General features: G+C 37.8%; 1 protein-coding gene across 1 annotated transcript in view; it reads left to right on the top strand.

Annotated features, from left to right (window-relative positions):
* Positions 1-23,153, top strand: part of LOC113628893 (disintegrin and metalloproteinase domain-containing protein 18-like) — a 78,910-nt gene that overhangs the window by 35,729 nt on the left and 20,028 nt on the right. The window contains exons 12-15 of the mRNA XM_027122890.1: positions 382-565; positions 11,038-11,133; positions 12,842-13,040; positions 17,788-17,893. Coding sequence (XP_026978691.1) covers positions 382-565; positions 11,038-11,133; positions 12,842-13,040; positions 17,788-17,893 — 585 coding nt within the window. The remainder of the gene's footprint in view (positions 1-381; positions 566-11,037; positions 11,134-12,841; positions 13,041-17,787; positions 17,894-23,153) is intronic.

The following is a 23,153-nucleotide window of genomic DNA, read 5'->3' on the forward strand; positions in this document are numbered from 1 at the left end:
CAAGGTAGACCTCTCTAGAAGGTGACATTTGAGCAAATATTTAATGGAAATAAGGGAAGGAAGCTTTCAATATGTAAGAGAAGAGCATATTAGGTAAGGAGAAAGATAGGTGATGATAGGTAGGTAGATAGATAGGTGATAGATAGACAGATTTAACCATTATACCTTATTGCTTTCCTGTAAAGATACATTTTCAATGCTTATTTTTTTAATGTTAAAGATAAACAATGAAAAATTAATCATGTTTGACTTTGTCTCCACCAAGGTACAAGTTTTTCGTTTGAGCCATCCTGCAATTCGTATCATTATACATGGAGCATTGTTTAGACGTGGTTTTATTAGCTAGGTTTACTTAACCTGAGGACTGTTATTTCCTTTTAGGGTTTCCAGTGGTGTAAAGATGTTTAGCAACTGCAGCATGCGTGACTATAGATATTTTGTTTCAACATTTGAGGGTCAGTGTCTTCAGAACTTTTCAAAACTGAAACCATTATATCAAAATCAGTCGGTGTGTGGTAATGGGATTTTGGGACCTCAGGAAGAATGTGACTGTGACAGTGAACAGGTGAGTGATTAAGACTGAAATCTGAGCACAATTTCTTATGTTTCCAGTAAGTGGTCATGGTATATATGGAATGATATATGCAACTAAGTCTTCAGTAGAATTAAGATGTGAAAATGAGGATAAATTAAGACGTATGAATCATTTCCCCACACCTCTTCAGCTGAGAAGGCAAATGAGTCATGAAACCTTGGTTTGAAGACACCGTTCACAATTATAGCAGCAGAGAGATTTTGAATATATGGACTAAATGAATTCCCTTTTAGCCAAATCATATGACCTCAGTCTCTGTTTTCTCTACAAACTTCTGAATTTGGTCCAACTTTTTTCTGTTTCTTATGGTTGCAAGGATGTCTAAACATTATAATGGATGTTTCTTAATTATTCTCAAACATTCCTGCATTTCTCAGTTTCAGGATGATCAAAATTTGTTCTGTTTACTCATTCTAAATATAAATGTGTAATCTACTATAGTTCCATCAACCGAATGTTCAATGCACACTATTTTCAAGTGATAGGACCAGATATTTAGTATATCATTATTTTGTAATATTTAATAATTCCCCCTATTTAAATTAAAAAAATTTCTTCATGATTACTCCCCCAGTAGTTATATGAATTTTTTATCCACCTACAAAAATAGCTAACCACTACCTGTTTACATAACTTTAAATCCCTACACATTCTCTTAATCATGTACCATTTCCTAAAGTTTATACATACATGTATGTGTGTGTGTGTCTCTATATATATGTATACATGTTTTCCAACTATCTCTGATTTTCCAATGTCATCTTAGTTTTTTTGATAAATACATAGTACTGTGCTCATCTTGCATTCACCTACCCCTAAATATGTGCCAATTACTTGCCAAATACTCTAGTTATATTTAATGAAGGATAAAATGAAACAACATAATCTAGGGCTAAATCTACACATTGTGAATTTCCACAACTGCAGGCTGTAGGCCGATTAACACTTACAGCAGATGCTGTCAATGCTCTACCAGTATTTCCTTGGCATTGACTGTTCCTGTAGAGTGTTTTTGCTTCAAGTATCTGATACTTTCTGTTGCAGTGCGTCCTCTGGCCTCAATAGAGTAGAATACTCAGCCAGTTATCAGGGAGGACTTAATGTACTCAGGACTATCGATCGGCCCTCAGATAATTATGATGGTAAATAAATGTCCCAGATTCCTTGCCCCTTAGGAGGAAATTTTCTGAGGCATGCTTTACATCAAAGTTCTACAAACCATAGCCAGTGGGCCAAATTCAGCTGCCACTTATTTTTGTAAACGTTACTTAATTGGAATGCAGCCACACCCATATGTTTACATATTGTTTATGACTCTTTTTGTGCTACAACAGCAGAGTTGAATAGTTGCAACAGAGACCATATGGCACAGCATTTCAGCAAAACTGAAACTATTTGCTATTTCATCCTTTACAGAAAATGTTTGCTGTCCCCTATTCTGTGTCATTTCCCAGAGGTACTTGTGGGATTTAGCTTTATCTTACAGGAGCAGCAAACAGTTCACAAACCCACTCGTACTGGCTTGCGTCCCTTCCCTAACATCCTATACCAGCGCTTTGGTGGTTGGCAGAATGGACCTTCAAATACATCCTCACTCGAAGCTCTGGAATTTGTGGATATGCATATTACATGGCAGAAGGTAATGTGCAGAACTAATTAAGGGTATGGACATTAAAGAGGGGACATTATCCTGGATTATCTGGGTGGGTCCTGGCTAATCACATGAGCCCTTAGAAACAGAGAATGTTCTCCAGGTGAAGTCAGAGAGATGTGGCAGAAGGGGGCTCAAGCCGCTACTGCTGGATGAAGACACATGGAAGCACAAGAAGAAACGCTGATAGTTTCTTGGAGAAAAGACAAGCCCTTGGCTGACAGCCACCAAAGAAACAGGAAGCTTTTTCCCACATCTTGGTTTTACCCTTGTGAGACTGTAAGCAGAGGACCTGACCTAGTTTGCCTGTCTGAAGTTCTGAGCTACAGAAAGTATGAGGAAATTAACTTGGGTTATTTTAAGTCGCTATGTTTGTGGTCATTTGCAACAGCATCAGTAGGGAACTAATACGCCTTTCAAATGAATTACTCATATGCATCACTGTTTCAGAGTCTGTCTCTGGAGAAACTCAAACCACATTAGCTGGACCAGAAATTGTCCTAGGAAGCAGACACTCAAGACAGGTTTCTGAAAGTGGATTTCATGCTGGCCAGATAGTAATATGTACTCATGTACTCATTTCTGGGCTTGGCACATTTGAATAGATGCACTGGAGAAACTTAACACCTCCAAATCCCTCAGAACCCCCTGGGCTGTGAAGTTACTGCTCTCCCCATGGTGGGGCAGAGCAGCATCACATTGCCTGTGGACCAGAGAGACTTAGATGAGACGGATGTCTCACAAGACGATGCCTGTTCTTCTCAAGATCTGTCCCTGCCTTCCCTTGTTGGTACTAGACAACTAACTAGTCTCAAGTCTAAATGCAGCCCAAGTGAAGACATACCCTCTGCTATTGGAATAAAGTTATTTTTTTTAAATTGTAGAATTTGCTAGTATGTGTGGACAAGAACATGGAGAACATGCCAGGGATGGATGTTAAGGATGTTGACCCCAAGATATTAAAGTATAAGCCTGGAAAAGGAGGATGCTGTCTAGTGAATCAGGGTTTAATACCTTGGCAAGGCAACCTGGGGCCAGCCTTGATTTGCCACTGGATGGAACCTTGAAGATGGGAAACAATCTGGCCTACAATAAATGAGGTTGATATGCCAGAACAACCTTAACGGAGTAATACAAAAGGGGTCAAAAGTTCAGAGTTGTGGCCATATTTTAATAGAACATAAGGATACTACAAAATCTAGCACCTAATTATCCGGATGGCCCAGAGTACACTCCTTTCACTAAAGCAATGAGGAAATGCACTTCTGAGGAGATCCTGATGTGGTTGAAGATCTCAGTGGTAGCTTTCTTCTATAGACTAGGGTCGATGGTTGGAAGTACCGTCATGGAGTTGGGCACCCAGTGTCACTAGGGATGCTTGAATTCCAGAATAGCAGAGGTCAAGTGGCTGTGATTAAGAGAGATCTGGGTAGGGACTTCCCTGGTGGCACAGTGGTTAAGAATCCGCCTGCCAATGCAGGGGACATGGGCTCGATCCCTGGTCCCAGAAGATCCCACATGGCACAGAGCAACTAAGCCTGTGCGCCACACTCTTGAGCCTGTGCTCTAGAGCCCACGAGCCACAACTGCTGAAGCCCGTGTGCCACAACTGCTGAAGCCCGTGTACTTAGAGCCTGTGCTCCACAACAAGAGAAGCCACCACAATGAGAAGCCCACACACTGCAACGAAGAGCAGCCCCCACTTGCCGCAGCTAGAGAAAGCCTGTGTGCAGCAACGAAGACCCAACACAGCCAAAAATAAATAAGTAAAAAATAAATTTATATTTAAAAAAAGAGATCTGGGTAGTCAATTATGATATCCCTTGATGTATGTAACTGAAAATTAGGAAGAGATGAGCAAAGGACTGGTGCCAATTACTACTAATGGAAATTCACAATCCCTTGCTAAATTTCTGGACCCAAGCTAGTCTCAGAGCCAGAGCTCATTGTTCGAGTTGAGGGTGAGATCCTACAATGCCCAAGTAAGGATATAAAGTAGCAACTTCCTCAATTATTCCCCTCCAAAGTGACCTCCAGCCATTTGTGGTAGCTGTTCACTGGGGAATGGGGAATACCCAGATCACTGTAGGATGACTGAATAGAGAATCTTTACTTAACAGACTCACATAAGAGGACTCAAACTGCTATCATGCGTAGCGTAGGCCTACAGAGAATCCAGGTGATACCTGACATCTTTGAAAAATCCATCTTAACAGTAGATCCAATAGGTTCATTATCCTAACCTGTGTTCATGTTGCCTGTTCTTTAGTGACCCACTGAGGTGACACACTTAGAAGCTGACAGATCCTCACATTGGTTCCCCAATATGTGGAGTGTAAGCTACAAGAATAGGAAAGGACAAGTATAAATGCCTGAAACTACCAGGGTAGAAATCAGGAAGGAGAATATAACCTGGATGAAGAAATCAGTAGGGAAAGTAGACAGTAATTTGAACTACATGAAAATGAAATGTAATGAAAACCAAGATCATTAGAGAATGATTGGTTAGCTGTGCTAACAGTGCTGACATCAGAATACCCGTAACACCTTCATGGTCAGTATAGATTCTGTATCCAAACATCCTACAACCAAATGCAAGTTCTTGTTATAAATAAATTTAATTAATTAAATAAATAAAATCGATAAGCCTCTACTAACAGTAGTAAAGAAAAAAATCAAGACTAACGTTAATTAAGAAAACGTATAACAATTGGAAGTGAAGAAATTTAACTGTCATTCCTAATAATATGATCGGGTACAATGAAAACCCAAATAATCTAGAAATAAATTATAATTTGCGTATATAAGTGTATTTACCAAGGTCATTGGTTACATAATTCACAAAAGTCAAAAGACTTCTTTATATCAGCAATAAATTAGAAAAGGAAATTTTAAAATAACACCATTTACAATAGCACCAAGAAACATAAAATGTTTAAGAATGTATCTAATAAAATATGTACAAGACCACTAAATAGAAAACTGCAAAGTATTGCTAAGAGAAATCATGGAAGTATTTAATAAATTCAAGAATATGCCATATTTTAAGATTGGAGGAATCGATATTGATGAGATTGTGATTTCTCTCCAAATTCATCATCTCCAGATGCAGTCCCAATCCATCCTCAAACAATTATATAGTTATAAAATGGAAGGGAATTTTAATAACTTTTCAGAAAACTGTGCATATTCTACTTTGTTGCTACACCAAACTTGAAAAGTGAAAATTTCTAAAAGGTTAGTTGCATTGTTAAATCTGAAACCGAAATTAGTGGATAATTTATACCCCATTACACTAAAGCCCATTGGTCTATATTACAATTCAAGTGGACCTTTTACACATGTATATTTTTGTAACATCATGTGTTGGTCATTTGGTTCACTGAATTATGCAGTTTCTAAATGTTGACATATTTCATTATGAAATACCATAATCTTATATTCATTAATATCATCACTAATATCGTCAGAAAAGTAATGGGAAAATAAAGTCTCTGTCGATGGGTAAAAGTTTTCCAAAATTCTAATTTTCCCTTGAAAGATTCAAATTCAGTTGTTTTCCTTGAAGTAACAGGCATACCTCATTCACTTTTAAGAAAACATCTGCCAAATACCCAAGCCTGAATAACCACGGTTTGTCTGTAAGTTGTTCTTTCATATAAAAACTTGTTTTCTATGGTAAATGTGACTATTCAGTCTGTAATTCAAACAATCACATCAGTGTTTTCCTTGAGAATCTGTAGTAATTGAGAAGATATTGTGGTTATGCATGAAAAGAGCTTATGCATGCTCTCCATTTGTCACAATATTAAGGGAGTATTCAAATGTTAAAATTTAGCAAATTAGGGCTTCCCTGGTGGCGCAGTGGTTGAGAGTCCGCCTGCAGATGCAGGGGACGCGGGTTCGTGCCCCAGTCCGGGAGGATCCCATGTGCTGCGGAGCGGCTGGGCCCGTGAGCCATGGCCACTGAGCCTGTGCGTCCGGAGCCTGTGCTCCGCAACGGGAGAGGCCACAACAGTGAGAGGCCCGCGTACCGAAAAAAAAAAAAAAAAATTAGCAAATTAGTAATTTTTTACAGCTTTACCAAAGGCGTTCTTAAATGAAACTGTTTTTTTTTTTAGAGTGCATGACGGTGAATAATATAATGACCACTAGCTTTGATTCAAACTAGAGCACCAGCAGTTTTATCCACTATTGCTTTTACCCGATCAGTGCAAATGTCAGCACAATATAAAAGGCAAATAAAGTCTAATTACTATTAAGAAACTTTTTGACCTTATAGACCCACTAAAAATATCTTAGAGACCTCCTGAGGTCTACCAACCACATGTGGACAGCATCTGATTTGAACTAGTTGGCAGATAATAAACGTACAATTTTCAACTAATTTTAGTAGTAAAGAAAAATTCAGCATCACAAAGTCACACACACAAACACACACTATGGTCTAGTGTAACAAACATAGATGCAAGTTTCCTATGATAAATATTAACAGGTAAATCCACAAGTATAATCAAAAGAAAAGTATGCCCAAATGAGGTTTATTCTGAAGAATGCTAATACATTAATTTATTCATGGGATTATTATACTAAACAAAGAAAAAACATATCCTTATCACAACTAATTGAGGAAGAATCTATAACACTAAATACTCCTTCCTCAAAAACGTGCTTCAGAATAAAACTTAATATCATTAATTTGAAGAAACTTTCTACCAGTAATTTATAAGAAATTTAATACATAATAGTGAATCATTAGAAGTAGATCCATTATATTTGACAATAAAGAAAAATGTCGCGCTTGGAATACAGTAGTGGAATAACTAAGAGAAAAATAATAGTCTTTATTTTTTAAAAGTCAATAAATAGAGAATGAAATTAAAAAGGCAAATTTACTACACTCTTAAGAAAATAAAAACTATGTAACAAATAGGAATAAAGTTAATAAGTTCTTTCCAGTACTTCAAAGGTATAAATGATTTAACAAAACTGAAAGACACATGGAAATTGGAATAAATAGATAGCTATTTCTTTTAAAGTCAAACTACATCCAATTCATTCTTTATTAAATCCCCACCAACATGCCCCTTTTAACCCAAATTGAACTACTCTTCTGCAAAAGCAGATCCTAAATTTCATCTAGAAATAAAAATTAACCAAGTGCATGAATATTTTAATAATTTGGAACAGTAATCATCCATAGCAAATTAAATACACACACACACACACACACACACACACACCAGGTGGTATTGGCAAAAGAACAACAACAACAAAATAACAAAGTGAATAGATAGTCTATGGCTTGATTATTGCTGCATCACCAGCACATAGAATAGTGTCTGATACATACTCCACACTCATCAAATACTTATTGATTGAATGAATGCATGTATAATGTAATTATCTTTATAATAACACAGGATGTGTGTGAGTGGGTGAAGATTGACTCTGGTAGATTTAGAATACCCCATTAGGAATAAAGTTACTTGGAAGGTTTATTCAAAAGTTTTTCTAAAAGAGAACTAAGGAAGAATACAAAAGGACTTTTTGATTTTTCAGTATTTTTATAAATTGTACTCCATTTAAAGTTATTAAAAAATAATGGCTATATTTCTTTATGCTATGCAATATATCCTTGTTGCTTATTTATTTTATACATAGTAGTTTGTGTCCCTTAATCCCCCTATCTTGCCCCTCCTCCCCTTCCTTTTCCCAGCTGGTGACCACTAGTTTGTTCTCTGTATCTGTGAGTATGTTTCTGTTTTATGTACATTTGTTTGTTTTCTTTTAGATTCTTGTAGATAACTACAAAGGAACTTTTTAGAAAAAGAATTGACTTGGGGGTAATTTTGCATTACAAAATATTAGAACATACTGCAAGGCTGTTTAATTTCATTCACTGTGGTACTGGGCAATCTATACATCTCTATCTATTTATATATCAGCATTTATATCTATCAATTGATTTAACTCTCTAAATATGTAAAAGTTATATAGAGGGCTTCCCTGGTGGCGCAGTGGTTGAGAGTCCGCCTGCCGATGCAGGGGACACGGGTTCGTGCCCCGGTTCGGGAAGATCCCATATGCCGCGGAGCGGCTGGGCCTGTGAGCCATGGCCGCTGAGCTTGCGCTCCGCAATGGGAGAGGCCACAACAGTGAGAGGCCCACGTACCGCAAAAAAAAAAAAAAAAAAGTTAGATAGATATATGACATTTTATTTCCAGGGTGGAAATAGTTAATGTCATAAGGGTTTATCTATAAATCCAAAGCATTCCGTATGAGTAAGGGAGAAATAATCCTTGACATGTAGGATCTGACCTGTTATCAGCTGGGCCTCTGTGTTGCTAAGAGCTGGCCTGGCATTCACAGACAGGCTGCAATGTTCTCCTTTTGAAAATAAACAATTGTATACAAGGTCAACATCTGTAACCATAATGGATGAAGGAAAAAATGCAAGGCCACTCTTTAAGCAAGGGCATTCACTTTATGTCTGAGGACGGTAAAACCTGAAAATTGTCCAAGTCACAATAATGACCAAACACTGTCCTTTCCTGGCTAATAGGAGTAATTCCTTTACCAATTTCAACCCTAGCATCAGTACCGTCTTTCTTCGTCTAGATAAGAATTATTAAAATACCCAACTATAGATGAACCCCTGGTTTCTGACAGTATCTAGTCTAGCAAAGTCTAGATTCCTTAAACCCTCCCCAAATCACCTAAAAGGAGCCCAAATTCTATAATTAGATCCTTTCACTGAGGTATATACAGTTCCCCATGGTGTGTGTTTTCCTTTCCGGAAACTAGTAATAAATGCAACTTTTTCAACTCAGATGTGTTCCAGGTAGTTTTTGGCAGAATGGCATTCACACCTATGTCTTCATAAATATACCCCATTTTACACAAGTGGAAGCTCTGTTTTTGCACTGACCCACACACATGCAGGTGTGTACATTTATTTGTTCCTGTGTTCACAAATAAGGTGACTAGTAATAAATACTGGAGTAAATACTCCACAAAATATAGAGGAATACATTTCAAAAAAAAATCTATAAGTTTTAAAAAGCAATAAAATAAAAGTATTGATAATATTTTATAGTCTTGGCATAATGGAGGTCTTGGTGATGACCCCATAGTCATAAAGGAAGAAGAATGTTACAAATTACAGAAAATGACAGACACCACGAATAAGATCAACAATAGACTGCAAAGAAATGTTATCAACATATAGAAGAGAAAAAAGGTGATTGGAGATTATAAGAAAGCTGCTCCTACTATTTAAAGGGAAAAGAGGAAAACAAACAAAAATCCCTATGCAAAATGGTGGAAATTGTGCGGTGATTATTTAATTCATAAATAAAATTGTACAAAATGCAAATTCATGTTCAAACGCACTAGTAATCAGAGAAATAATAAAAAATGAGACACCATTTCCCAGTTACCTTGTTATAAATTAAACTGATTGCTCATAATAAGTCTTGATAAACGTGTTTGGGCTTGCATCCTGGTTTACTTTTCATGAAAGAATATATACACACACATCCACTCATATAGTGATATTGGACTTTGGAACATGAAACACTGAAATATACACAGTGATTACCCCTGGAGAATCTGTGGGGCATAACCACAGCTTCAACTTTTGCTCCATATATTCTATGTTATTTCTATAATGGGAATATTTATAAATACATAGCTATTCACATAAACGTGAAAAATTGGAAACATTTGGAAAATTTTAAATGAAGAAGAATCTTACCTTCTATTAAGGACAATATCTTTGAAACAGATTTTTGAGAAAATGGAAAATATTTGATTTTAAAAAGTTTTAAGAATACAAAAATATTAAAGAATTATATAAATGCAATGTATTTACATGAAAAAAATATTTGGTTTGGGGCTTCCCTGGTGGTGCAGTGGTTGAGAATCTGCCTGCTAATGCAGGGGACACGGGTTCGAGCCCTGGTCTGGGAGGATCCCACATGCCGCGGAGCAACTAGGCCCGTGAGCCACAACTACTGAGCCTGCGCGTCTGGAGCCTGTGCTCCGCAACAAGAGAGGCCGCGTTAGTGAGAGGCCCGTGCACCGCGATGAAGAGTGGCCCCCGCTTGCCACAGCTAGAGAAAGCCCTCGCACAGAAACGAAGACCCAACACAGCAAAAATTAATTAATTAATTAATAAACTCCTACCCCCAATATCTTAAAAAAAAATTTGGTTTGTTAACTTTATTTAAATTATCACCTAATTTGAGTAACAGCTAACTGCCGTTTACCTTGTAAAAATACATATGTAGACATATCCTTTTTTAATTTCCATTGTAGTAAAACATGGCACATGATTACTATATTAAATGCATTTTTATTATATATATTGCCTAACTCTACTTTAGCTTTATTTATTCACAAAGAGAAACTTTACTAAACAAATCACTAAAAAGACAATTGGGGTTAGTTTTCTCTTAGGAATTCAGATGATATATTTCCATGTTGGCAATTTATGAATTAATTACCAAATATTTTCGGTAGTAAATGTAAATGATCAACTACTATTTTATTTTATTTATTTTCTATTTTTTTTCAATCAACTACTATTTTAGATGTTATTTATTTAGTTCTTACAGTTGTATGTGCCTTTGGGTATTCTAGAAATAGTAAAATAGTAAAGCTTCACTGAATATAAGTATATTGTGTAGTTGAAAAGTTGAACACAAGAGAGTATTAAGTAGACGCTGAGAAACAAGAACTGTTAAGTGGTTGAACTAAAATAGCATTTCTTCTTATGAAATTTTAGGATTGTCAGTTTAAGGACTGCTGTGATTATAATACATGTAAACTGAAAGGCTCAGTAAAATGTGGTTCTGGATCATGCTGTACATCAAAATGTGAGGTAAGTTTCCAACATTTATGTTGGAAATTGAACTGTGATAATAGAAGGCTATATTAATTGAATTGATAGAAGGACTCTAGAAACAATTCAGGGGAACAAAGTAAAGAGTGCATAAACAACCACAGGTATATAAGGATACCTACGATGAGATAGAGAAGGCATCTCAGATTAGTACTGATTATTCTATTATGTTGAAACCACAGTTTACCATCTTCTAATTTATCAGATAAAGAGTAGAATAAACATATACACTGCTATACAAAAAAAAAAAAAATCAACTCTCCATGCAATTGTAAAGTAAAATAAATGGTAAATGACTAACTAAAAAGATGTAACATGTATAGCCAACAAAATGTGTAGCATAGAGAATATGCAAAGAACCCTCACACATTAATAAGTAAAAGTCGAATCACACACCACACACACACACACACACACACACACGCACACAGGCAAAGGGAGTGCCCAGGCAATTTACAACAATGAAAAGTAGAATTGCTCAATGTGTTCACTGATCGTCTGCAGTAATTAAGATAAACATAAATAAAAATGATAACGCAGTATCATCCAAATGGCAATCTTAAAAACAACAATGCCAGATATTGTCTAAGAAATGGGGATAGAGCTCTTATCTGCACAGTGTTTGTGGAATTTTGAATTGTTATAATCCCTTTCCTGAGCAATTTTTGCATAGCTTTGAATAGAGTATAAATTATCAAGTTAATTCATCATCATGAGTTTCTCTCTTACGTATATACCCTAGAAACATGACCATGTGTGGAAAGCTCAGGAAAAATATATTAATTTCAGGATTATTTGCAATAGCAAACCATAAAGGCAAACTTAATATTTACTGGTATTGGAATGATTACATAAATTATTGTATATTGTACAAGAGTTAATAAATGCAGGCTAAATTGCATGCAATAATATGATATTACCTTCGGGGGCTTCCCTGGTGGCGCAGTGGTTGAGAGTCCACCTGCTGATGCAGGGGACACGGGTTCGTGCCCCGGTCCGGGAGGATCCCACATGCCGCGGAGCGGCTGGGCTCGTGAGCCATGGCCGCTGGGCCTGCGCGTCTGGAGCCTGTGCTCCGCAATGGGAGAGGCCACAGCAATGAGAGGCCCGCGTACCACAAAAAAAAATATATATATATATATATGATATGATCTTCAAGACATATGTTTGGATAAGAAATCAAGTTCCATAATGCAAAATATTTTAATTCCAGTTCTAGTAAATTTTTCAAATCCTTTTCCCATTTAGGTTAGTATAGAATATTGAGCAGAGTTCCCTGTGCTATACAGTAGGTCCTTGTTGGTTATCTATTTTAAATATAGTAGTGTGTATGAAACCCGCTAGTTTGTCTCCTGGGTCTCTCCAAGAAGAAAATGGTAGAGGCAATGTTGCTCCAATTTTGAGGAACAAGTATGTTTAAACTAATCTGTGTAGTCTCCCTCCAAATGCTGGTTAGTCTGACGGCCTCTCAATGTAGAACACAGAGCTCTGTTGGAGGGGTCCTTTTGTCCTTTGAGACAGTTACTTTTCTTCAGGCTTCATCATGAATACCGCACCTGCCTTTTCCTACTCAGCCTTCGGTCTCTGTTATTCCCTCAGGTATCAATAATCAGACACATCTCATTTTCTCTTCAGTAAGTAATTGAGAATAGCCATTCACGGAACATGATTTTCATTTTCCTCCTAGATATCAGCAGCAGGCACTCCCTGTAGAAAAAGTGTTGATCAAGAGTGTGATTTTACCGAGTATTGCAATGGGACTTCCAGTGATTGCATTCCTGACACGTATGCCATGAACGGCCAGTTGTGCAGGTTGGGAACTGCATACTGTTACAATGGACGATGCCAAACTACCGATAACCAGTGTGCCAAGATATTTGGAAAAGGTATCGCTCTTTCTTATATATTTCTCTTTTTCTTGTCTTTGATGAAGCAGTAGAAATTAGTAATTTTATTAGGCCTCAGTTCTGAGTACATCTCATCGTCTTAATGTTCTGCATGATAGGTGGGAAGGATACATAAAGCGCTTCTGTTGCGTACGGGAGGACGTGGGAAAGCACCTGTGCAGTTGGTTGATTTGTGAGCTGAACTAGCCACTTGTGTCATGGAACACCATTTTTACTTAAAATCATAATTGAGACAAACTATGTTTATAAGAGTTGGGTGTTTGGCAGACACTTTATCAAAAATGAGTGAGGTGAGCCTGTGACTTCAAGGAAAACAACTGGCAGAATTTGTTGCCAAGGGTAAAACTCAGACTTTCAACTAAAAATTTGAGTTTTAGAAACATTATCTTCCACTGTGACTTGACAGTTTTCCAACACAAAGTTAAGTGTTAAAATTAAAATTAAAATTAGTATTAATATGATCATTACCTTGAACTCTTTATCAAGAAGGCTGCTTATCTCCACTTAGTTTTGTTCTTCTTCTGGGGGAACATATTCCTTCTTTGCCTCATTTTGCCTGATTCTCTGTTTTTATTTCTATGTATTAGGTGGGTTGGTTACATTTTGTCACACACTTTCTCTGGGGCCCAGCAGCACACTCCCTTCTGTTCTCCAGAGCTGTATGCTCAAAGGGTACCCTCTGGGTGGACTGCAAGGCCTGTGGGGTCCTGGGTCTGGCGTTGGCCCCCTGATGGGAGGTGCCAGGTCCCAGGGCACCTGGGCGGAGGCTTGGAGGGGCCTGTCTTACATATTTCTTTTGCCTTAAATTTGGATCCCTCTGTAGGAAATAATACATATCACACAACTCTAGAAGTGGAAAAACTTGAATCACAAGGTCAATAAAGATTAACTTGGAATGAAAAAAGGTTAGTTTTTGTAGGAGTGTTTCAGATTTTCCAGGATAATATTGTACATTCCTTTCCTCATGATTTGATTTTTGGTTTTAGCTACCTGGGCAAAAATCCATGTTTACAGCTCAAATTAGGAGCTGTATTTATGTATATAGAGATTGGAATGGCAAGTCAGTAGATTCTGAAAGTTTACTTCATTTCCTTTTATTTTACACATTCATAATCTAATTTTAATGGCCTGAAACTTTAAAAGTTCAGAGTGAATTTCATTCACATATAATCATATTTCCTCACGGAAGAACTGCTAGGATAACAGTAGTCTTAGGCAACTGATCAAAATTCATTTTTATATTTTGCTTTTTAAACAGTTTTTGAGACTGACTCGAAAGCTCATGCATATATGCTTGCTTTTTAGACAGTCATTATTGATAATACTCCAACATGATTTTGTATTTTTAGAAGAATTAAATTAAATTTGAATAGATCAAAATTACTGACGTTCAAATATAATCATTTGCTAATTGAGTAAAGGTAGTATAACACCAAATTTCAGTTATTTGCCCAGCTGTAATACAAGGTTCATAGTCTGTACCAAATACATGGTATGTGATTCGTATCGTCTTTCTAATTATTTGAAACTTGTCTTTAGTAACAAGTTTCAGATTAAGTTGACTTAACCAAATTTCAGCCAGAGCTGCAGAGCTATGATCTCTCATAAATGACAGGTCAGTGCGATTTTCTGTATGCTGTGCTTTTAGGATGTTACTTTTTATTTGGTTGTTTCTTGTTTTTTGCTTTTTCGATGCTCATTTGTATTTGAAAATGTTATTTGTCTTTGCCAGTTTTCAGAACCATTGACTGAATGGGCACTAAAAGGCCCAGAAGGAAAACCACACAACACTTTGGCAAATATACATGTGAACAGTTCTCCTAGTGCACCCCCACATGGGACCGACAACCATTTAATCAGGGGTTTGTTCACTGGGGAAAGGGAAATAACCAAGCATTTTGGAAACTGGTGGACAAGGTCCGATTTGGCATGTGTACCTGGAAACCCAGTTTCATCATGGTCTCTCTGTGAGAGCAGGGACTTTGAGGGGTCCGAGAACAAATAAAGTCTGTGCCAAGTTTCAGTTTATAATGGGTCCACCAGGTCCACAAATCCGTTTGGTAATCCTTTCTCAGTCCTAGAGTGTATCATTGGGGTTGACATGATGGTAGTTTGTGCAGTGCCATCATTAGCTCCTTGGTCTGTTTGGTAAGGCCACGGAGATAGCCTTTCCAGGAGTTATTGCTTCCCTTAAAGATCTAAAGGATGCAGACGTGGTTGGCTATATAATGTCTACATTTAATGACCCAGTTGGGTCATTAAGTTGACCCTGCAGAAACCAGATGGTCCCTGGAAGATAATAGTAATCTATTGCAAATGCAGGCAAGTAGTAGATTAAGTAACGCACCCACGCTGCCGGTGTGGTGTCTGTGCTGGAGCAGATCAGCGTGACCTCCACTATGTGGTAGGAGCATAGCCATTGATTTGGCAGATATATTCTTTCCTATTCCTATCTGAAAAGAGAATTAGAAACAGTTTGCATTCACATGGAATTCACATGTCTTTAATTTAGGGTTTTGCTCCAGGGCTGTGTTTACTCTCTCCTGCCTTCAGTCATAATGTAGTTGAAGAGATTTGGACATCCCAGAAAATGTCACTTTGATCCACCTTATCATTGATTCTTGTATTAACCCGGCCAAATAAGCAAAGTGTAGCTAGAATGTTGGAGGACTAAGTAAGATGCATGTACTACGAGGGGCAGGAGATAAGACTCAAGAAATATTTAGGAACCCATCACATCAGTAAAATTTTAGGAGTCCAGTGATCAGAGGCATGACCTGACACCCTCTACAAAGTAGAAGACAAACTGTATGTATCTTGCATTTCATATGACAGAGAAACAAGTCCAGTGCCTGGTAGGCCTCTGTGGGTTCTAGAGGCAGTAGATGGGGAAGTGCCGCTTGATTCCATTTACCGGTTGGCCTGAAACATTGCTAAAATCGAGGGAGGTAAAAACAGGAAAGGCCTCTGCAGCATATCCAAGCTGCAGTGCAGACAGCCCTGCATTTTTAATCATAAAACAGAGAAATCCAATACCAGAAGTGTGGGTTATGAGAAAAAGAAAAATGCCGTGTGGGGCTTCTACCAGGCCTCTCGGGAGAATAACAATGCAGTTCCCTGGGGTTCTAGAGCAGAGCTGTGCCGTCTAAACTGGAAAATTATACCAATTTGACAGAACAGCTCTGGGCACACTACTGGCCCCTGTAGAGGTAAAAAACCTGGTTTTCGGACATCAAGTGACCAATTGTTGAGAACTATGCATCGTAAGCTCAGTTATGTCAAATCCACTGAGTTAGATGGTTCAATAGGTAGAAGTCATTCGTTCATCTGGATTCAAGCTCAGGAAAAAGAGAGGGCAGAAGACAAATTCATGAACAGGAAATCTAGATCAGTATGTCTTTCTACCCTCTTCCACCTTTGCTTCTTCCTCGGCTCTGACCAGCAGATACATGGGCTCTCATTATGAGCAGCAGACGCAGGAGGAACAAGCCCAGCCTTGTTTATACAGGTGTGTTGGCTCAGTACTGGTTATAAGTTGAAAAAAGACAGTAGCCACACTGCAGCCTCACTTGGGAGGATGCCTTAAAAGATTTTGACCACGTGATCATCCATTTCCCATGAAGGAGAAATGGCCAGAGTTTGGATTAGAGGGGTACCCATGGACAGTGACAAAGGGCCAAGCAGGCCGGTGGGAAGCCTGGATGTTGGAAGATTGGAAGATTAGAGCCAAGAGTTCTGGGATAGAAGTAAGTGGATAGACACGTGGACATGAACAAAAAATGTGAAGATCTTTGTATTAATCCACCAGGTTAATACCCACCAGAGAAGCACCCACCATGGATTAGACACAGAACAATCACATCGACACAATGACTTAGCCAGGTTACAGCAGCCAGCATCCGTCATCCTCCAACCCAATGCCTGTAGGGGGGACACATTTCTGAACTTTCTCTATTTCTTTTTATTACCGTTTCTGAAATAACTGATTCTTATCTGAGTTTCCCTTATCTCTCTCTTGAGTATTTGTACCATCTGGTCACATTCAGCCAAGAGTAACCAAGACACATTCTCCAGAAGTTTCCGCATTGCACAGCGAGCATTACTCTCCTTCTTGCCCCCTGCTGCCAGGCTTCAACTACAATGCCACATTTTAGGCATATTTTGCAGTAGAATTACACATCTACATACCAATTCCTGTGTTTGTTGAAATGGAAATGAACCTCAAACCTCTGCGATTTCCATATCTAATACACTTACTCTTCACTATGACACCCAGACTGACTGATGAGCCTCTACTTGAAACATTGCTTGTCCCCCATCAGAGAAGAAAAAGAGAATATGGCACTCAATCTACTAGTTCTGACGGTTTTGCCCCAACTGACATCTCAAATCTCTCATTTCATTAAGCAGAGCAAGTTACAAGGTCAAGCCTGACGTACATTGGACTAGGAAGGATGCATTCCCACAGGGAGGGGTCAGCAAATTATTTTTAACCATAACATAATTTACTACAATAGATATAATAATTTTCTATTTTCTGTCAGATAAGACAATTGTTTCTTTCCACTTGCATTGACAGGGAACACACAGGGAAAAAAAAAAAAAAAAAATAGCATGATCAAGACCATGACTTTTTTTGCTTATGCAATGAGTTTCATTAGTATTTTATCGACAAATGTTTTATTGGCATCGAGAATAATAATTTAGGACATGTTTTCATTTTAAGGTGCTCAAGGTGCTCCATTTGCCTGTTTTGAAGAAGTTAATTCTCTGCGTAATAGTCTTGGAAACTGTGGTTTTAAAAACTCCCAACCATTACCTTGTGAACAGAAGTATGTATATAGAAAATGATTGTTTCATTGAGTTATAAAAATTATATATTTCTTGTCAAGAGACACTAAATAGTAATGGACGTAAATCGTATATCTGGAGAATATTTTCAAATAACATTATGTGTATTTTCCTTCTATGCAACTCAGTTCTCCTTTTTCTTATTTTTTTCCCTACTAGTGTGTTAGTAAGGAGACTAGACTAAGAGAAATTTAATGTTTCTTACTGAAGGTAGAAAGTGGGCTCAGTGCAGAGGGAACAGATGAAATCACCCATCTCCTAGTCTTTCCCTGAAAGGCTTCCATCTGCATACTAAGAAAGTTGCTACCTGAAGGTTAGGTTTCTAAGTTAGCACACATCTAGGAGCTGACTGCAGTCTTCCCCAGAGACTCGAGAAACTGATAGACACTTTCCCTGCAATCTCTTTGTAGCCCACTCCAAGTCACCACTATCTCCCTATAAAGAACTTGTACACATTTCTACACCCCAGCTTTTGCACTGCTGCCTGAGGGTCAGATCCCCAAGTCATCTTACTCTGATAGCCAAAGGGACTTCCATTCATAGATATGCCCTCAGGGTTCAGCACAGAAGGAGCAGACAAAAATGCCCATCTCCAGTCTTACCTGGAAAGGGGTCTGTGTGCATGCTTTAAAAGCTATTGACTGAGAATCAGCCTTCTAATTTAAAAAGCTTCTAAGGCCTGCCTTTGAGCCTGCCCAGGGACCAGGAATGCCAGCAGCCTCCTCCTCCAGCATCTCCCTGTAGCCTAATTCAAATCACCAGTATCTTCTGCTGGAAGCTTGTACACATGTCTGCACCACAGCTTTTGCAGTTAACACCCAAGAAACAGGCTTCCAGACAGGTTGGCACTGTTAATCAATGGCACTTCCATTAATGAGTCCCATTTATTGTAGAAATCAAATAAGCACTTCTTAATGGACACAGGAACACCCCTACACATACACACTCTGCTGCTGTACCCCCAGGCCCGGTACATAAGAAGCAGGCAAAAATGCCCATTACCCAGTTTTTCCCTGTAGGGAGAAATACTGGAGTATACTATATGTACTATACAGACAATCTGAACAGACCAATAGCAAATAAGGTGTTTGAACTGGCAATTGAAAACCTCCCAACAAACAAGTCCGCTGGGGAATTCTACCGAACATTTAAAAAAAGAATTAACAAATTCTTGTGAAAGTCTTCCAAAAACTAGAAAAGAACACTTCCAAACTCATTTTACAAGGCTAGTATTACTCTAATACCAAAGACAGACAAGGACATAACAGGAAGAGAAATAATATCCCTGATGAACATAGATGCAAAGAAAATTTTTTTTAAATAAAAAATTTAACAGTACTTTGAAAGGAACATACACCGTGATCCAGTGGGAAATATCCCAGGGATGCAAGGATGGTTCAATACCCAGACATCAATGAATGTGATACACCACATTAACAAAGGGAAGGGTAAAAATCATATGGTCATCTCAGTAGGCACAGAAAAGGCATTAGAAAAATTTCAACATCCTTTCGTTATAATAACTCTCAACACATTAGAGTAGAAAGACTGCACCTTGACATAATGAAAGTTATATATGGCAAACCCACAGTTAATAGTGTACTTAACAGTAACAGCTGGGAGTATTACCCCTAAGATTAAGAAAAAGACAATAATGCCTTCTCTTGTCACTTCTATTTAATATAATACAGCTGTAATAATCAAAAGAGCATTATACTGGCATAAAACTGAGATATATCAATGGAACAGAATAGCCTAGAAACAAACACATACATACACAGTGAATTAATTTTCAACAAAGAGGTGAAGATTATAAAATGGGGAAAGAATAGACTTTCCAATAAATGGTGTAGGGAAAACTGTATTGCCACAGGAAAAAAAAAAAGTTGAACTGGACCTCTGTCTTACACCATATACAACAATCATCTCAAAGTGGAAGATAAAAAACACTTGAATGTAAGACCTGTAAAACTCCTAGAAGAAAATATAGGAGATAAGCTTCTTGACATTGGTCTTGGCAATGATTTTTTGGATAGGCACCAAAAGCAAAAGCAACAAAAGAAAAATTAGACAGCTAGGACTACATCAAACTAAAAAGCTTCTGCTTAGCACTGGAAACCATCCACAAAATGAAAGAGAATAGGAGACAATATTTGCAAATCACATATCTAATAAGGGGTTAATATCCAAAACATACAAGGAACTCTTACATATCAATAACAAAAAATATCTTTAAAATGATAATGATAATCTTTATTAAAAATGGGCAGAGGACCAAAATAGACATTCCCCCCCCCCACAAAAAAAAAATACAAATGGCCAAGACGTACACGAAAATGTGCTTTACATCACTAATGATGAGGACCATGCAAGTCAAAACCACAATGAGATATCACCTCACACCTGTTGAGACAGCTATCATCAAAAGACAAGAGAGAACAAATACTGGCAAGGATGTGAAGAAAAGGGAACACTTGTACACTGTTTGTGGGAATGTAAGTTGGTACAGCCACTATGGAAAACAGTATGGAAATTAAAAATACACCTACTTTATGATCCAGCAATAGCCAAAGTATGGAAACAATGAGTGTCTATCAAGGGATGGATGGATCAAAAATGTGGAATACAGGCAATGGAATATTCAGCTTTTAAAAAGATGGAAGTCCTGACATTTGTGACAACATGGATGAATCTGTGGGGCAGTATGTTAAGTGAGATGAGACACACAGAGAAAGTCAAATACTGAGTAGTATCAACTATATGTGTATTCAAAATAAAAAATAATGAACTGGTAGAAACACAGAGTCGAAAATCTGTTGCCAGTGGAAACTAGGGAGAAGTTGGTAAAAGGGTACAAACTTTCAGTTATAAGATGAATAAGTCCTGAGGATCTAATGTATAACAAGGTGACTATAGTTGATAACACTATATAATTGTTATATAATTATACAATACAATTATTATATAATTATTGTATAAATGAAATTTACTAAGAGAGCAGAACTTAAACATATTCACACACAAAAATGGGATAAATATGTGAAATGAAGAATGTGCTAATTCACTCAGTGGGGTGAATCATTTCACAATGTATACATGTATCAAATCGTCACTTTGTACACTTTAAATAACATAATTTTATTTTCAGTTATACCCCAATAAAGCTAGAAAATGACAGTAGCAGATAAATAAGTTCTGGAGATCTACTATATAGCTTAGTTCCCATAGCTTTAAAAATATGTCATTGTATACTTAAAATTTTCCAAGAGGGTAGATCTTTTGTTAATTGTTCTTAGCACACACAAAATAATAATAATTATAATACAAAGGGCAGGAGGAAACTTTGGGAAGTGATGGATATGTTTATGTCCTTGATGATGCTAGTAATTTCATGGGCGTGTCCTTATCCCCAAACTCATCAAGTTTTACACATAGGTACCGTTTTTTGCTGGTGATTATACCTGGAAGTGGTTTAAAGAATAGTAACAGAGCCAAATTCAAGAACTAAGAGAGTGGGAAGAGGATATAAAAAGACTCAGTTAAAGTCAGGCGATCCAGGGAGAAGTAGGACTTTCTTTAACCTCCAGGACATAGTCAGAAAAACTGTAAAAGCCTTAGGTAAGCACCACACTCAGCATGGTTGAAAAACAACTTGGTTCCTTTATGAAGATTATAAATGGCCGAAGAAGGTGTCGAGTTCAATGGGACTAAGTGTCCTCCACCACCTGCCTCCACATGAGTTTACTATGGGTTAAGTATGACGTGCAGAGAATGCGGAATTTCCCACATGCCCCAACACAGGAGGACTAATGGATTAAAAGAGGAGCTCTGGAATCACAAAATGAATGAATGAATGAATGAACGAAGTGAGATCTCATGAAGAGACCCTGATTATCTCTAAAAGGCAAAGCAAAGTATAATCAGCCACACTTTGTTAGATACCAACTGAGAGCACCAGTGATCAGGCAGACTGAGTTACACCACAGTGGATGCCAACGGAGACAGGAGATGGTGGTAAATCAGCCACACTAATCTCTCTCTGATGGCCAGAGGCATGTGTGTCATCCTTGGTCTAAGACTACCATGGAAGAAGGAAAAGGAGAGGTGGAAGGAACTGTGAAAGTTAGCAGGCATGACCTATCTGGACTTCATCTGAGATGCTAATAGTACATGAATTTTCCCAAAATAAAATCACTAGATGAGACTGGAATTCAGTAGCTCAATTCATCTGCTTTAAGCAGATTGTGCCAGTTCCAAGAATTCAACCATAAATGCAAATTTTGAGAGAACAGACTTTGGAGGAAGAGTTTGTATTTCAATAGCCAGACTAGAAAAAGACCTACCATGCAAAATTGGTTTAAGATATATTCCATAGAAAAAGAATAGAGCAACCATCAAAAGAATTATTTCAATCTGAAAACCTAGAAAAATTAAGCTGGAGGGGAGAAAAACTTGGAAAGAGATTTGGGTATTGAATCCCACTCTCATTTCAGTCTTCACTTCTTGATGCTATTAAGCTAATCCCTGTGATTTTAAAGAGCCACCCCATGGAGAATTCCCTGTCGGTCCAGTGGTTACGACTCTGTGCTTTCACTGCAGAGGGTGTGGGTTCAATCCCTGCTCAGGGAGCTAAAATCCTGCAAGCCACAAGGCAAAAAAGAAAAGAAAAGAAAAGAAAAAAGCCCCCCATGGTCTTTTAGGACAAGTGGATGAAATTTCTAAAGGGAAGACTTTTGGAGAGATAATAATGGCATGCTCCACAGACACATATCAATAACTAAGAATCGTTGTTTCCACTGAGGATAAGAATTGATAGATTTGAGTGATTCCAAGAGCAAGAAGTGACATCGATTGATTTTCCAGGGCATAAACTAGGACTATTGGAAGTCTCTTAGACAAGCCAGCGTTCTACCCAATGATAGATTATAAATGGCTAAATAAACTGTCTATGGAATAAACTTTGGTATGCTTATGCCAAAAAATGGGATCTAAAAGTTTCTGAATTCTTAAGAGAGGAGTGCAGAATGACTGGAAATATCAGCACGTTGGAAGAATCCTGGGATTGAAACGGAGTGTCTGTGTACTAAATAGATTTACTGACTAAAGATCATGGCAGGTACCATGAGCATAATCAGAAGGGGCTCAAAAGATACGCAAAGTGTAAATAGATGAAGTCAGCCACTGTCAACAAATGTTGGGTAAGAAATAGGAAGACTAGTCAAGCTTTAGCAAAGTGGGAGC

The sequence above is a fragment of the Aethalodelphis obliquidens genome, unplaced genomic scaffold (assembly GCF_003676395.1).
Source record: "Aethalodelphis obliquidens isolate GAN/ISIS:26980383/991018 unplaced genomic scaffold, ASM367639v1 scaffold25, whole genome shotgun sequence".
Taxonomy (NCBI): domain Eukaryota; kingdom Metazoa; phylum Chordata; class Mammalia; order Artiodactyla; family Delphinidae; genus Aethalodelphis; species Aethalodelphis obliquidens.